This window comes from Globicephala melas, chromosome 2 (genome assembly GCF_963455315.2).
Source record: "Globicephala melas chromosome 2, mGloMel1.2, whole genome shotgun sequence".
Lineage (NCBI taxonomy): Eukaryota > Metazoa > Chordata > Mammalia > Artiodactyla > Delphinidae > Globicephala > Globicephala melas.
The window spans coordinates 49529466-49546118 of NC_083315.2; the positions used below are offsets into that span (position 1 = coordinate 49529466).

At 36.8% G+C, this 16653-nt stretch overlaps 2 protein-coding genes across 7 annotated transcripts in view; one reads left to right on the plus strand and one right to left on the minus strand.

Annotated features, from left to right (window-relative positions):
* The window catches only part of TTC23 (tetratricopeptide repeat domain 23), a 112213-nt gene extending 109702 nt beyond the window's left edge, over positions 1-2511 (minus strand). For 2 of the 4 annotated variants that reach the window (XM_030873145.3, XM_030873142.3), the window contains exon 1: positions 389-1250. Coding sequence is in view for 1 of the 4 variants with exons in the window: in XM_060293896.1 (XP_060149879.1) it covers positions 2255-2405 (151 nt within the window). In the remaining 3 variants the exon portion in view is untranslated. Of the gene's footprint in view, positions 1-388; positions 1251-2254 lie in introns of those variants that run through there. The other 2 variants (XM_060293896.1, XM_030873143.3) reach the window with 2 other exon arrangements.
* A 210-nt stretch (positions 2512-2721) lies between these two features.
* Positions 2722-16653, plus strand: part of LRRC28 (leucine rich repeat containing 28) — a 183864-nt gene continuing 169932 nt past the window's right edge. For 2 of the 3 annotated variants that reach the window (XM_030873136.2, XM_070044858.1), the window contains exons 1-2: positions 2722-2839; positions 6460-6687. In XM_030873136.2, the coding sequence (XP_030728996.1) occupies positions 6520-6687 (168 nt within the window). In that variant the 5' untranslated portion in view covers positions 2722-2839; positions 6460-6519. Of the gene's footprint in view, positions 2840-5882; positions 6019-6459; positions 6688-16653 lie in introns of those variants that run through there. The other variant, XM_030873138.2, reaches the window with a different exon arrangement.

Consider the following 16653-nt stretch of genomic DNA (forward strand, 5'->3'; position numbering starts at 1 on the left):
ACTTGGGTCCAAAGATGATGATAATTTTCTCTTATATCTTTTAACAGCTGGATTGTCTATTATGCTAGGTAAGACAATATACATACAAAAATATTCATTTCCTCTGATAATTACAATAATATTACTGTGTTCCTTTAAATCCATATTAAAGCAACAAAACCCCACAGCTTCTTGGAGTATAAAATAATCTATTATTAATCTTACTACCTTTTTCCCTTTACCATTCAAAAATCCATTACTGATCTGCGAATAATGTTCTTTCTAAAAACACCCTCTGAAACTCTCTTCATGCCACTCTTACATTATGCCAGCATTTTATCTGCTTTTCCTTTGACACTTACTCCTTTAAAACTAGCAAAAAAAAAAATCAGAAAAGTTTAACTCTTACATCTCTCACTGTGTTGTAAAATCCTTTGTCAAATACTCGATGTGCTTGAGAGGTTGTCCGTTTCTTTTTCGATCGAATTACACAATGTCCCGGCAGCCTGATTTATCAGTTTGGTCCACGCTGTATCAGTTTGGTGATTCTTTGTACAGATTGATAACCAGAAAAAGTCTAAAGTAGGGCAATTCCAGACTAAATTGGCGCAGCCTTTTCCCATAAAGCAACGTAGTATCTCACAAAATTCCAGGGAGAATGAATGATAGAGCATGCACCAATAGGGAGTGGAGAAGAGTGTTTTATCTAAGTTTGCAACCCAATCCTTGGGAGCCAGAGGTGGGAATTTTAAAATGGGGCTGTCCTTTCCTTGGAATTTTCTTAAAGTGGTATCGCTGCCTGATGATGTTAAAGTTTGCCAAAGATTGTCCAATCACTAGTTTGTATTAGAGGATTCCCCCCCCTTTTTTTTAAAGACCTTTTTGATGTGGACTTTTTTTCTTTTTTTAAAGTCTTTGTTGAATTTGTTATAATATTGCTTCTGTTTTATATTTTGGTTTTTTGGCCAGGAGGCCTGTGGTATCTCAGCTCCCCCACCAGGGATAGAACCCACACCCCCTGCACTGGAAAGGGAAGTCTTAACCACTGGTCTGCCAGGGAAGTCCCTCCCCCTTGTTCTGAGGGAGGCAAATTGTGAAACTGACACTTGACAAATTTAGAGAACTTTAAAGAGTGGCCATAGGATAACATACTAATACGAAGAATCACATGGCTACTTTTGTGTCAGTTTCAGAGGGCAGAAGTTGTTTTAAGATGATTCATTTTTCATGATCAAATATCAGATGTCAAATTAATGCATTAAAATATTTCGTTTTTTAAGAAATGAAAACTAAGAGACTAACATTGATTACTTTTTAAAAATTGTTCTATCTATAGTTGCCTTTTTGTATGTGTGACTCTTCAATATTAGGAGCAAATATATATTATTTGGGTTGATCTTTAATAACCGAAAGATTTTTGTTTTTACATAAACTGAGGATTTCCTCATTTTAAGTCTAGCAAAAAAGTTCTAAGTACTACAAATTCTTAAGTATTTGGAAACCTGTATAAAAGGTCTTAGAAGTACATGACATATACCATCTATATACTTCAGTAACTTCTGAAGACCAGGTTTACTAAATAGATAATTGGTAAGTATTTCATTATAACTCATACTTTGTTTTGAGATAGGTCTTATTTTTATTTAATATAACTCTGCTTTCTAGGTTATTTACCTCTAACAGTAAACCAACGTAAATCTATAAAGTCAGGATATCTTGACAATGAACTGCTACATTATAATCAACATCAAGCTTGCCAAAGAACAATAAATAACAGTAGTTTCATGAGAGGAAATTTTTAAAAAACTTCATTTCAGAAGAAAAGTTGTCACGTTAACAAGCAAGGTACTTAAAAAAATATTTTTTTGCTGTTCCTTAACAATGCTTTTTTTTTTCTTTTTACCATCATAAAGGTCTCTTCCTTTGACGACTCCTTCTGCTGACATAGGAAATTCCGTCCTGAAGAAATATTTATTGATGGCCTACTCAGTCATGCTAGGAACTGCCAGAATATTTAACTTACAAAGTTGTTATTGTTGTTTTAACGATTGTTTCTCACAGCTGTTATTGTCGTTTTAACGATTGTTTCTCACAGCAGACCTACGGCATTTCAAGAGCAGAGACTAGGTTACTGCCTCACTCTTGGAACGAACCTGCCAGCGTGCAGTGACTTCTTTTATACTGGGCTTAAGCTCACTACTTGATTACTAACCTTGGCCATATTACATAAACCTACCTAAGTTTTTCATCCGTCAAACGAGTATAGTAATAGTACCTGTGTCATAGGATTGTTGTGAGGGTTGAGATAACCTATGCACAGATCTTAGAACGCTGCCTGGTATACAGTAAAGCGACTGGGTGTTATTACTGTTGTAATTTCTCAACGTATGCATTGAACGAGAGGACGAGTGCGTCAGTGAATGCATGAATGAAAGAACTGATCAGTTACTGACGGTCCCTGAAGCTGCAGCCGGCTAAACTACCCCCTCAAAATTCTGAGCAAAGAGCTGATCTCAACAACAAACCCGGAAGCCGGAGCCGGAAGCAAAGACAGGGCCAAGGGCGGGGCCAAGTCATGGAGAAGCCACATTGTTGGCCAATAGGCACATCGCTTGGAAAACAAGCCTCTCGTGCGATCTATCGTAAAAACCGCGAGAACGGTGGAGCATTATCGCGAGGTTTCGTCTTCCTCTCCTCCGCTCTGTCTTCCCCCAACCCTCTGAAGTGAGGGTTCCGCCCCGTCCCGCCCCGCGTCGTCCGCGCCCCGCCCCGTCCCCTCCCGGCGCCCCGCCCCGCCCGCCGAGTCCCGGCTTGCCGTCCAGCGCACCTGTGCCCGGGAGCGCTGGCTCCGCTGGTCGAGGTGAGTGTGGCACTTCGCCGTTTCGGGTGGCTCACGAAGCAAGGCCCTCTGGCCCGACCCCCGGCCCTGAGGCCGGGTCTGGCAGAAGCGTCCGGGCTGCAGCGAGTGGACCCCGGCCCGAGCGGGCCCGCCCGGGCCTCGGGTCGCCACAGCTGCCGGGCCCTCCTCGCCCTCGGTGGTCGGAGAATCCCGACACCGGGTCTGTGAAATCCCTGCCACTGGGCTCACTGCTTCCAAACTCTAACAACCAGAGTGTTTCGTTAACTCGGGCAAAACGGCATGTGTTTTAACTAAGACTTCTGACAGCCTTCTTTTCAGTACTGAGAACATAACCTTTAATAAATGCTTTTAATGTGCGGGTTTTAATTCATTAATCTACAATATTAGGAAATTGGAGTGGGTATTCCACTGACTTAAGTACGGAAGTCAATCTAAGGGACTCCTTTCCCTTAAAACACACCTGTTTTAAAATGTGTGGAATTTTCTTAAGATGGAAAGGTTAGTTTGCTTTAAATAATAATAGAGTGGATTGGTGTTTACCTGTCAGAAAACTGTTATGCAGGTGCAGTTGTATACAGCTAATATTAAGTATACCATTTGCTTTTAATCGTAGATAAGAGGTAGTGAAGGGAATATGTGTAAGAAAATTATGCTGGTAAAGGCTGTGCATTGCCAGTGAATGCATACGGAAAACCATTACCATTATTTATTATTGAAAGCTTTCAGATTTCATTTGTGTAGATTTCATCTCCCAAACTGCCTTCCTAGCAAAATGCATTTTAACAGAGTGTAATGACGTTTTAAGGGCAACCAATCCCACCCATCAGGATTCAGCAGGATTAGAAGGAAAGCCATCAGGTTACACTGTTTTCTCTTATTGGATCTTCCCATCAGGGAGTGTGGGTTTTGCTTTGTAGTCTTAGATTTGCATAAGCTTTGCCTACCACTTAAATAATAATAGGAAGAAGCACAGGCCCCACTGAAGTTCATGGAAGTCTGCCTTGTAGAGCAATGCACAGGCTTTGGAGTTGAACACCTGGGTTGGTATTCTGGCAAGTTATCCTCTGAGAAACTCAGTTTCCTCATCTATAAAATAGGCTAAATAATGTCTATTGCAGTGCAGAGTTTTAAGGATTGAGAGATCTTTATTGCACATAGCATGCACTCAGCATATAGTATCTGCAAGCTGACTTTAGATCAGAGGTGAAAAAAAATCTACCTTACAATATTACTCACATGTCCTACTGTTAGTTGTTTATCAGCTGTTTGAGGGCCTGCTTTGTGCTAGAGGCAGGTATACAAATGTAAAGAAAACAGCAAGGTCTCTGCCCTCAGGAGCTTACGGTACAGTCTCTTGGCTAGATTGACGATAGATAGATGCACCGATAAATATATAGATTACAAATTGTGAAGAGTCCTACAAAGAAAGAGTAAGAGAGAAGACTTTAGCTTGGGATGGGGAAGTGATTTTTACATTGAAACCTGAAGGGCGTTGGGACAGTGCTTTCAAAGGCTAAAGGAGAGCAGGAAGTGGTGTGAAGAGTTTAGCACTTCGAAGCACTAGAAAAGCCCAGGAGTTTGGTGAGAAGCCAGGGAGGGTGCTGCCAGTCTGGAGAAGTGGGTGGGGCCAGATTGTGAAGAGCCCTCAATACTTGGTAAGTTTGATTTTTCTTAATAAACTTTTGAAGGGTTTATTTAGAATGCATGTGACTAGGGAGCAAGTTTACCTGAGAAAGAGAGGCAGACATAGTTGGATTTCTTTTTTAAAGGCTCCCAGCTAAGTGATTAATGTATTGCAAAGTGACTCGAGTAGACACAGGGAGACCAGTAATACATATGGCAGGGCAGGAGATGACAGTGGCTTTCCATCTGGGCAGATGGAGAGATGTGGATAGATTTGAGGTGTATTTTGGAGATGGAAACCATACGCCTTGTGATAGATTGGAGGTGATGGAGGAATCGTTCATGACTTCCGGCTTTCCTGGTGGTTGGAAAGACTGGGGAAGATTTGGATTGGTGATGAATATCAAAAACTGTTTTTGAATGTGTTAAGTTTGAGATGCTTGTGAGACATCTAAACGGCTTCTAGTTTACTATTTCAGTGAATAATTACCCAGAAAGCTTCCCTTTCTAAATACAATCAACGATGTTATTTGTAGCCTAGTTCCCCTTGCTTTACAGGGAGAGAACTAAGATGTGGAAAGGTTGAGTATCTTGTTCAAAGTCAAGTAATATGTCTCATAAAAATAGGTAAGTGAGTAGCTAGTATAAATATGGGAAGGTACTGGACTCTCATGTTGCATTAGGGATATAATTGAATACTCCATATTCTCTGACCTTTTATATAAAATAGCAAATACTTTCTTATTAGTTGGGAATTAAGAGTTTGGAAATAATAGAAAATAACCAAAAAGTTAGAAAACTCTGCTTATTGAAAGCTTATGTTACTGAATTTTGTACTAACTTGGTATTAATTCCCTGTGAAAATAGTTTTTCTTAAGAAAAAACATTTTCTTTGAAAGGTACTTCTCTTTGGAGAGTTTGAGAAAGGGTGCCCAGGAAAACCAGAGTAGAATCTTTGAACAAAGCTCAACTTGTTTTTAGTGTTTTAGCATTTTCTTAGTATCCTGTGGAATCCTGTCAGTCTGTGTGTATAAAGACTTCAGGCTTTGAAATCCACTGGACACCCTTCCCCAGCCCAAGAAAAAAAAATCCTTGTTCCCTTATGAACTGTTTGACCTTGGACAAATTATTGAATCTCTGAGTTTGTTTCTTCTTGTGGTAAGTGATGTGAAGTTTGTTTCTGCCCTGTGCCTAGTTGGTAAGATGGGAAATGTTATTTCTCTTCCTATCCTTGTCAATTTGGAGCTAGAAAGGTATTTAATCTGTTCTAGGTTCTGGCCCTTACCAATAAATTGCTGTCTCCATTTTATGTAAGGCAACTAAGGCCCAGAAAGATTGTAATAGAAAAGTACAGGATTCTTATTTCCTAGTGCAGTATTTCTTCTTTCATTGAAATAATTAAGTAAAACTCTATGTTCCCAGGCCTGTTTCTTTGCTACTTCTGATCATCTGCAAAGCTAAGAAGAAAGAAAGAAAAGAGAATAAAGAGATAAAAGAAAGAAAATATTCGCATATAGGACAATATTTAGGTAGTAAGAAGTGAAGAAAATGAAGTTGTAAGTGATCTAGTTATATTATATATTATATACATTTAAATATTTTTAAAATGTTTTAAGCTAAAGACAAAATGAGGTAGTTCAAGAAGGAAATGGGTTTGCTGTGTCTAATTTTTTAAGCTCTTTCTTTGGTTGCATATTATGAAACTGGTCTCTGTTCTCTTAGATAGGGATTCCTATCTCAAGTTCAAGAACTATTTTTTTCAAATAGGACTATTTCTGCTAAGTAGTAAATATTGCTTAAATAGTGAGAGTATTTTTATTAAATAGTTATTCATTTTAATCTCCTTCTAAATATGTGTGAAAATTTAGTTGTTAGAAAAATATAGGAATTGATGTATAACTCTTTTTAATGTCTGCAAATAGCTATATATGCTAACTGGTTTATTTGGCAACGTTTGTTAGCAGTATCATAATTTTCCATTTTTTTGTTCTCTTTAGAAATGGACCAATTTTGACAAGATGTAGTGCTGCAGTGTGCCTGATGGGATATGTTCAGTCATGGCATCCGAACTTTGTAAGACGATCTCTGTGGCAAGGCTGGAAAAGCACAAGAATTTGTTCTTAAATTATAGGAATCTGCAGCATTTCCCATTGGAGTTACTAAAAGATGAGGGACTACAGTACTTGGAGAGACTCTACATGAAAAGGAACTCCCTTACAACCTTGGTACAGTATTATGTTGCATTAAAAAAAAAAGTCATTTATAATGTGGTTCTGACCAAGATATATTTTATATATCTTAAGATATTCAGACCAAGATTTGTATCCCCTCTTGTTGTATAAACAGGTAATAGAAGTACACATACAGGGGGTTCTCATTACTTGAGAATTCATTATCCAAGTTCTTGCAGTTATGAAGTTTCAAGAGTCGTGTAGGAAAGCAAAATATTCACTAATATACCACTTATAAAATTAGTCCCACACACTACTACATATAAGATAGATAACCAGCAAGGACCTACTGTATAGCACAGGGAATTCTACTCAATATTCTGTGATAAGCTATCTAAGAAAAGAATCTGAAGAAGAATGAATACATGTATCAATATATGTACAACTGAATCACTTTGCTATACACCTGAAACTAACACAACATTGTAAATCAACTATACTCCAATAAAATTTAAAAAAAAATTAGTCCCTATTCAGAAACCCCTCTTCACTTAGCCTGTGCATCTCTCTGGGCCTGTGCTTTCTTTGTGTGTTAAGATTCTTAGATGATTTATGGATGTTACAGTACCCAACAGATCAGTTAAAAAGTAAAGAAGAGAAAGACCAACAAGGATGACTTTGATTTAGACGTATTTAAAAAGGGAATGATTTGAAGATTAAAATATTAAGACAGGCATTAGGAGGCTTGATGTAGCCTTTGAGTGTTTTGAAAAAACCCCAAAACCAAAAAACCTTCTTTATGATTGCACTGTGAAAATCAGATGACTTTGAATTGGGCTGTCATCCAATTTGTTGGAAAAATTTTTGCCACAAAAGCCAACATTTGATTCACTCTTTTTATGTTCTAAGAATAAGCACATAGTTATCGTTATAACCTAAATTTTATTACATATGAGATTAAACAAACTAAAATATTTTTCAAGAGAGTGTGCATGTCAGACTTTTTATTCCCACTGTATCATGATATTTGGTCTCTGTTTTAAATGGATTTTGCTTTATGTGGCCTTTTCTCATTATCACTGAACTTCATTTAAGTCTTACACTTTGAATTCTAGTTCTTTTTCACTTTAGATGATTTATGAATTCTTGTTGTTTCTTTGTGAACAGACCCATTTTTCATTCCCTTCTCTGAAAGTATCTGAGTATCTGAAAATATGCCTTACTGGCTTCATATATATGGAGTGTTTTTCTGGAAAAGTTTTAGTTAATCTGTGCAAAATACCTACAATGTGTAGAAAGCATTATAAAATTTGTTTATCTTTGTTGTGTCTGAAAGTAAGTGCAAGTATATCTTTCATTTTTAGTGTTTGACATATTTGTATATATTATTTTGCATGCCTAATTAGATTTTTTTAAATTAGATTTTTCACTTTCCAAACTTTAATAATCTGTATATAGTTATATTGACCCTTTTTGCGAGATCATCATTGCATGAAGCGAAACCGTATTTACCTAGTGTTTTTCTGCCCTTTGGAGAAGTGGTGTAAGAAATAATTTGTCAAGGATTACAGCCCACATTTTCTCATGTTTATTGTTGATGTACAAAGAAAAAGTTGTGAGTGGATTACTTCTCAACCATCAGTTATAGTCCACGGGTAGAAGAAATTGACCTTTGCTTATAAATGTTACAATAAACTTTTGGTTTTGTGGCCATTTCTTGGCTGCAGTTTTCTATTTATGAAAATATTTAAGTATCTACTATACAATTTTAACTGATATAATGGCTCCCAAGCATACATTTCAAGTTCATGTTTTGCCACCTTTGTAGTCACTGAAGATTAAATTGTTGCATATGTTTATAATGGTAGGTGTATATATTTTATTTTAATGCTTTGTCTTAGCTGGAACATTTCATTCCTTTGTATCAAAGAGCTTTTTAAACTGTGAAGTACCATACAGATATCGGGATGGTGGGAATGGTAGCAACCATACCATTCCGTGACTATACTGAGTATAGGACAGCTTACTTATATCCAGCGTAGTCTGAGAATGGCATACTGCACAGGTTTTCAAAGCTGATGAAACAGTACTTGCCCTTGAGTGTTCCAAACTAGTGACTGCAGGCTTTTAGAATGTTTGCTGGTGTTATTGATAAAGTATATTTCCTATAGAAATAATAGAGATTTAGTATGTAAAATTTGACTTAAACTGCAATACTGTCCAAAGGAAAAAAACACATTATTGGAAGCATTATACTATCTCAAACACATTATGAGTTAATTGGCCTTTTTTTTTTTTTAGAAAAGCTTGGGAACCTGCCAATCATTTCCATTTCCACATTGTTTTATTATTTCTTATTAACATTGTTATATTGTGTTTAAATGTCTTCTCCTCAGCATTCCCCTTCTCCCCTCTTCGTATGAAGCCTCTTGGTGAGGAGTCACTAATGCCCAACTTCTGTCCTTCCTTTTTCCCTTCAAGCTGCTCAGTATTGCATTATGGTTTATATTTGTAGGATGATTGTGTTGTATGTCGGATGCTTAGAACTTGGGAAATGCCCATATTAAAATTAAAGCACAGGGAAAAGCCGTTTTTATATACAAAAGAATAAACTGTTCATATTTTACATATAAAAATATGTGCCCTTATAGCAACCAACTTAAGAAATATATGGAAAGTAGTAATTTCTCTTTCTATTCCTCCAATTCTGTGCTTTGGAATAACCAGTGTTAATAGTTTGGTTGTGTCCTTCCACTCCTTTGCTTGTGTTTATGTAATTATGTACTCTGTATTTTTTTCCCTTTTTAAACAACAAAAGGGAATCATACTCTACATATTTCTCTGCAGATTTCTCTCTTCACTTCATTCTCATTCCACTAAATTCTAGGCCAAGAAATATATATACATCCTTGTATTTAGGATCAGGTCTCAAAAGTAGGATTGCTGGGTCAAAGGGTAGGAACATTTTATATTTTAAAGTACTTTTTAGCAGTATTTCATTTTACAATATTACCACTTATTTGTATAACTGAAAAGTCTTAAAACTGTTTAAAATATAATGAGTCAATTTATATAAGAATCCAGTTATATAATTAATAGGTGAATAAGAAGTAGTTAGGAAACATTATGATTTTGGTTCCTAACATTTATCTTAGAAAGTGATTTAAAGAATTTTTCTATAATTATTTTAAATGCAGTTCAAGAATTATTAAGTCTCTGATCTTTGTGGTAGTTTGAAGTTAATAAGAGAATAGGAGAGACAGGTTCTGTATTTGATAGGCATCCACATAGTTGTTGAATGAATAAATAAATGAATATAAAGTAGAAGAGCATAATGTCTATAGTACAGGTATAACAGATGCAGATTGAGAGTCTTTGAGGACAGGGAGTCTGTCTTAAATTCTGTATCCCCAGTGCCTGGCTACTGTCTAACATTGGTAGGACACATAATCTAATTCTGTGTAGCAGGATTGTAAAAGATTTTTTAAGGAAGGTGCTATTTGCATTGACCCTGAAGAATGACTTTGTCAGGAGCCTGGGAGGAAAACTATCATTTATTCATTTATTTATTGAGTACTTTCTGTGTATCCAGTACTCTACAAGGCACTGACATAGATACATCATGGAACAAATTCTTACTCTCATGGAATTTTTGTTTCTTGACATCCCAAGCTGAAGAAAAAAATACGATCTGAGATTCAGTGGCAGAAGATTAGGATCAATATTTGTCCAAAGACTTTAGTGACAAAGTGATGGTGACTATGATGGTGACTATGTTAGAAGCTCTGGAGAGTAGAATGCAAGTTTGAGGGGTTAATTGGTGAGAAGGAGATGAAAAAATAGATAACAAGGTAGATGGGTCTTCAGGTTTGGTTTTGATGTGGAAAAGCGGTCATAGCTGGAGGGGTCTTGACGAAAAAGGAGAATTTTTTCTTCTTTCTCCTTTTCTCTTTCCTCTTCACCCCTCTTTTCTAAGAGGAAAGAGTTGAGCCTGTGTAAATGCTGATGGGAAATCTCCATTAGAAAGGAGTTGAAGATTCAAAAATAAGGAACAATTAAAAGTTCAAGATTCCTAAGAAGGTAGGAAAGGATGGGCTCCAGAGCACAATTGGAGGGAAGGACTTAAGCTGTGACAAAGCGAGAGAGAGGCATGGGCATATATACACTACCAAACACAAGGTAGGTAGCTAGTGGGAAGCAGCCGCATAGCACAGGGAGATCAGCTCCGTGCTTTGTGACTGCCTGGAGGGGTGGGATAGGGAGGGTGGGAGGGAGGGAGACGCAAGAGGGAAGAGATATGGGAACATATGTATATGTATAACTAATTCCCTTTGTTATAAAGCAGAAACTAACACACCATTGTAAAGCAATTATACTCCAATAAAGATGTAAAAAAAAAAAAGACCTTACATGGGGACCACATCTGGGAAGACATCGCAGCACCCTCGTAAGTTACAGGGGGAGAAAAAAAAAAAAAAAGAAATAGTATCTCTTCCGCCTTTAACAAGAGAAAGGAAGGATAGGTGCAAAGGAAGATTCAGATTGTGGGGGAGAGAGTTCTTGTCTGGTGACTACCAGGCAAGGCCAGCTGCTTAGGGAGTGAAGATTTGTGGAGATTGCAGGTTTGAAATTATTATTGCGAAGAGTCATAGCAGTTTGGTTAGAGAAAGGTAGTAGAATCATTCAGCAAGCAGTTGATGGCTAGACTTATGCTGGGGAACCATCTGCTTGTTTAGGGAGTTTTCTCCTGCAGTTCTCAGATGTCTGAGGTATGAAGAAGTTGGGATGTCGCATTTATGCAGGCTTAGGTTTTTGCCAGGTATAGAGGGACTAAGGAGGTTTAGGATTTTGGCAAGAGTGATTAAAATGATGGGACATGGAGTCTGAGGTGGATTGGAGGCAAAGAAAGAAAGGAGTAAGTGAATAGGGAAAATGGAGAGGGTCCAAAGGATCCATTGATGTTGAAGACTTATTATACTGGGCATGATTGAGTAAGCCATCTGGGAGGATGGGATATTGTAGTTGTGGAGAGAAACATCAGTCATGGAGAAGTTTCAGATGATGACAGGATATGAGTGTGCAGGCTGGAGGGGGCTGAGGTAGAGCCTACCTTGTCCCCTTGCAGCCTAATCCCCACACCCCCTCCCTGCAAGTAGCTGGGGTCTTTGTAAGAGTTAGAGAAGGAATGAAACATGGAAGCAGGAATTAGCAGTGGAAGCATTTGAGTTCTGCAGTCCCAGCAAGAGAGTGTTTCATTGTTTGGTAGCACAACTTAGTACTAGGAAGTAATAGACCAAGATCCTATGTGCTTAACCTCTTTGGATCTCAGTTCCTTCATTTATAAAATAAAAGGCCACAAGCGACTTGGAGGGGAAAAGAAAAAAACTCAACTTGGAAGCAAAATCACTTAATGGATCTGCCAGCTTCTCTTAATGAGTGTAGTAGGCAGCAGGCCTTCCTGGGGATGTGGAAGAGTGACCTCCCCAAATACTGATAGAGCTCTCATCTCACCTGTTGACAATTTTATTTATAAATATGAATGGATAAGAAAGAGGCATCTAAATTTTAGTGAAAGAAGGGAGTTTGGCTTATGGCTAAGAGCAATAAGAGTGGATGGATCCTGATTAAGCAGTTAATCTATGTAACAGGAGAGAACTTAAAAATGATATCCTTCTGAGATTCAAGGGAAGAAGAGGTATGTCCATCACAATCCTGAATTGGGGTGGGGGGATGAGGTGGGGGATGAGGATGTTATTTCTTTTCTGTTGACCCAGGAGAAAATTTTCCTGACCTCCCCCCATCAAATATAAACAGGCAAATCATAAAAGAATACAGATAGTCAAAACAAAAAAATGTTTAACTTTCAATAGAAGTGATAAAACATTGATCATCCTTACCTAGTAATTAGAAAAGATTTAATACGTGGTGTTGAAGATTATCAGTGCCCTATGTTGAAGACAATGGGGAGAAGATGCTCTCATACACTATTGGAAGGAGTAGAAATTGACTCATTACTTTGGTGGGTGGTTAGACCATATCTAGCAGAATTTTACATGTGCATATGTTTGAACCAGCATTTTCACTTGCAGGAATTTACCCAACAGAAAAAATAGTCAAGTGGACAAGGATACTCATCACAACATTGTATATGATGAAAAATTGTGAAAACCTAAGTGTTCATCAGTATGGGGTGGGTTGAAATCTGGTAGCAGATTTCGTTTGAGTCTTTACTAAGTGCCAAGCACTGTTTTAAGTGATTTATATGTATTAATCTAATTAATCTGCAAGACAGTCCTATGAGGTAGGCACTATTATTCCTACTTTATAGACAAATAAACTAAGGCATAAAAAAAGAATACATCAAACAATAGTGATTATAGCTGTGGAAGAGGGGAGGGCACAAGAAGGGGGGTAGGAGCTGGAATAAACAGAGCCTTACATTTAAGTGTTTATTGTAAAAGGGAAAGTTCCTACTACTAAATTTGTTTTATATTCTTTTCAGTATATGATTTTTATAATTAAAAATCAAAATAAGATTGTTGGAATTTAGTGCCACTAAGATCTTATCCAGCTCTCAAATTTTATTAATCAGTGAGTCTAAACGTTTTGATTTACAATGATGGTGATGCCTGCGTTTATGCTCCTTGCAGCTGGTGGCTGGGTTGAGGGTGAAAGGGGTTGATGACTGAGAAGTCACACAGCTACACGCTCTACCCACTTTGAAATTGGTAGGAGTAGGATCTGGATCAAATGAACATCAGAACACCCTGAAGGGAAAAACAATAAGTTAAAGAGATGGTAAAAAAAAAAAAAAAAGAGCACCATGCAATCAAGTGTGCCAGAAGAAGTAGGGAGAGGGAATGGTTTTGTTTCTGTTTGATTGGTTCATTTTGAATTCCAGCACAAGGGCTTCTTGTTTTTCCCTAATCTGTCGGACCCCTGCAGCTTCCATTGCTTCTAGGGTGTAGGGCCTCCATAATCACTGTGAATACTCTGTTCTTGAGTTAGCTCTGTATAAAAACATCTTAGTTGTTTCTTAAATTGAATGTGTGGAAACGACTTATGTCAAATGGTAAAGCATTCTGATGCTCTGTTTATGTTTTAATGCTTATAGTCCTGCAAAACATTCATTACAAATGTACCCCGTCTCAGTAATATACCTGTGTCTGAAAAGTGTGGGTTTTGTTATAAATCAAAGCTGTTTTTCCTACTGAATTTTCAGATTTAAGTAACTTTTCCTCATTGTTACTGGTTGGTTGACAGTAGCTCCTTGTCAAATACTTAACAAACTATTTGAAATAGCTTGGAAAATGAATGTCTGACCTATAATTTATTCTGTTGAATCATAGAATTTCAAAGCTATATGGAACTTTATAGATGATTTAGGCAGTTTTTCTTTTTTGAGGTAAGTAAGCTTAGAAGAGGTTAGTAGATGGGTCTAAAGTCATTTTTATGGCCAGTTAGAGCAAAAAAGCAGGTCTTCTAATTTGTAGTCCAGTCAGTATTGCTTTTTTAATTCTGCAGGTATTTATTGATGACCTGTTTCTAGCCTAGCACCATGTAGTTAAAATTTAACCACATTTAGCCACTGTGGAGCAATGAGGTGTTCCATGTTAGGTGAGTTTTCCTAGTTACCTCTTTGAAGTTTACCTCTGAGTTTTACTGTGAGTCTAACTGTTTTGATAGAAATACTTTTACAACATGCATCATTCTATACTTTCTTAAAGAAATATGGGGAACATGATTTAACCCACTCTTTGTGATTTGTAGTTTTTGCCTGGGGAATTAAGAGGGAGGGTTTAGAAGGAGGGGGCAGGGATACAGATCTTTATCTAACACTAGACCATATCCTTGTCCACTTGAGGGATTCTGTGTACAAGCAGAAGACTCAGAAGCCATTACTTTGTATATGTTTCCACAAGTTTAAATTCATTTTCAAGCATTCACTATACTAAAAATGAGGTACCTGTGCACTGAGTGAGATACCAGTTTTTAAATGTTAGCCCCATCGAATCAGTCTCTGTGTCTCCCTCTCCCTCTCTAGATAGATAGATAAATAGATAAAATGTATGTAATGTGCTTAAAATATCATACATTGAGCTTGGAACACTGTTCCCTCCTAAAATAAACAATTATGTTATACGCATATAGAATTATAAAGGGTAGGTATATTTTTAAATGGTTGATCTGGCCTTATGGAAAAAATGTTTAGTATTCTTTTTTTGTGTCTATTTTTGTTGCTTTGAAAATTCCATTTATAAAATCATACTTACTGAATGCATATTAAATAGGTTTTTTTAAAAATAAAAAGTAGGGGGCATATGATGATCTAATCTTCAACCCTTGTTTATGATATCTATATAGCTTTCCTTTTTAAACAAATATTTTTAATATTAATACTTCACAGAAAATTTTAAAAAAATATTTATTTATTTGGCTATGTTGGGTCTTAGTTGTGGCACCCGGGATCTTCATTGTCGCACACGGGATCTTTTCGTTGTGGTGTGCAGGCTTCTCTAGTTGCGGTGTGTGGGCTTCTCTAGTTGTGGCGTGTTTTGCAGATACTTAACGTTTATTTATTTATATTTTTTAAGGTGATAATTTTAGCCTCTATAAATGTCAAACAAATATTTCATCATTTCGAAGAAAAAAATCTAAAAATTTTATCATTCATGCAGTTATTTAAGTAGTTCTTTTATGTTTTATATCTAAAAGAGCTGATTTTAAGTGAAAAATTGGTAGTGAGTGTAATGATATAAATTTTGCACTAACATTATAGCTACTAGTTATGTGTGGTACTAATGTTTAAATTATTGATATAACAAAATAATACTGAAAATTCAATTCCATAGTCACAGTAACTACATTTTAAGTGCTTAATGGCCACATGTGGCTAGTGGCCACTATATTGGTCATGTAGCTAGAGAATATTTCCATCATTGTAGAAATTCTGTTGGACCAGTGGTGTGAGTGACTGAAAAAAAAAAGAATACCTTAAAATTGGTAGTAGCAACTCATTTTTATCATGAAAGTCAAACTGCCACTGTGTTAATGCTACAGAATTGTAAAGAAAAACTTCCCCAGAATTCTTTTTAGCCACCTCAAAGACAACTTTAGAAACAAAAGAACTTGTCCACATTTTGAAAAATTTTCCTTTCCTCAATTTCCTCCCCTTTCCTTCCCTTTTGAAATGGCTTTATTTTAATATTTGTAATGCTTGTATTCAATGAATTTCCAATGAAATTTTTATTTTAATGAACTTGGGACATAAAATATCTGTGATTATTTTGATGGATGCATTCCAAGAAATTTGGGTATTTGCCATGGTTTTTCATTGTTTTTCTTTTAGAACCAAGAAAATAAACAAAAAACCCTAAAGATGCTATGCTTTCATATCCAAATAATCAAAATTTGCACTTTCCCATAAAACACTGACATATGTTTGGGATTATCTTTTTGTATTGCTTATGACTAGATTACTCATTATTTGCCCAGTGTAGTCATTACATTTTTGCTGGGAAACAGGATGTCAGTGGTAACTTCTAGTGGTCCTTGACCTAACAGTGATTGCACAGCCCTTGTTAGGAGGGGTTAGTGAGCTGTTAATGCTCTTAAGCACGTTTCTTATTGCCTCTTCTCCCTCTCCCTGGCACCTCCCCTCATCCCTCTCCTCCCAAAATGTGTGTCAGGCTTTCTAGGATAATTCAAATGAAAACGATACTTAATAACATTCCTTTGTGTCACTCGTTTCAGAAGAAAGGAATTTAACCATCAGAGATTTTGATGATGGTAGATGCAGATATTGAGAATCTGATGTGTTTTTCTATCTCCCGGAAACACCAAGGAAATATGACAAGTGTTTAAGACAGGCTCATGCTTTTTTGGTCTGCTTAATGTTTATTTGGAGAGAAATTTTAAAAGAGGAAAATGAGTAGTTAATGGGAAGTGAGCCAAGAGACAAGAGGGTAAATGGTAAGGGACATTGGGGAGCAAATGGTGAGTAGGACTGTGGAGGGCCTT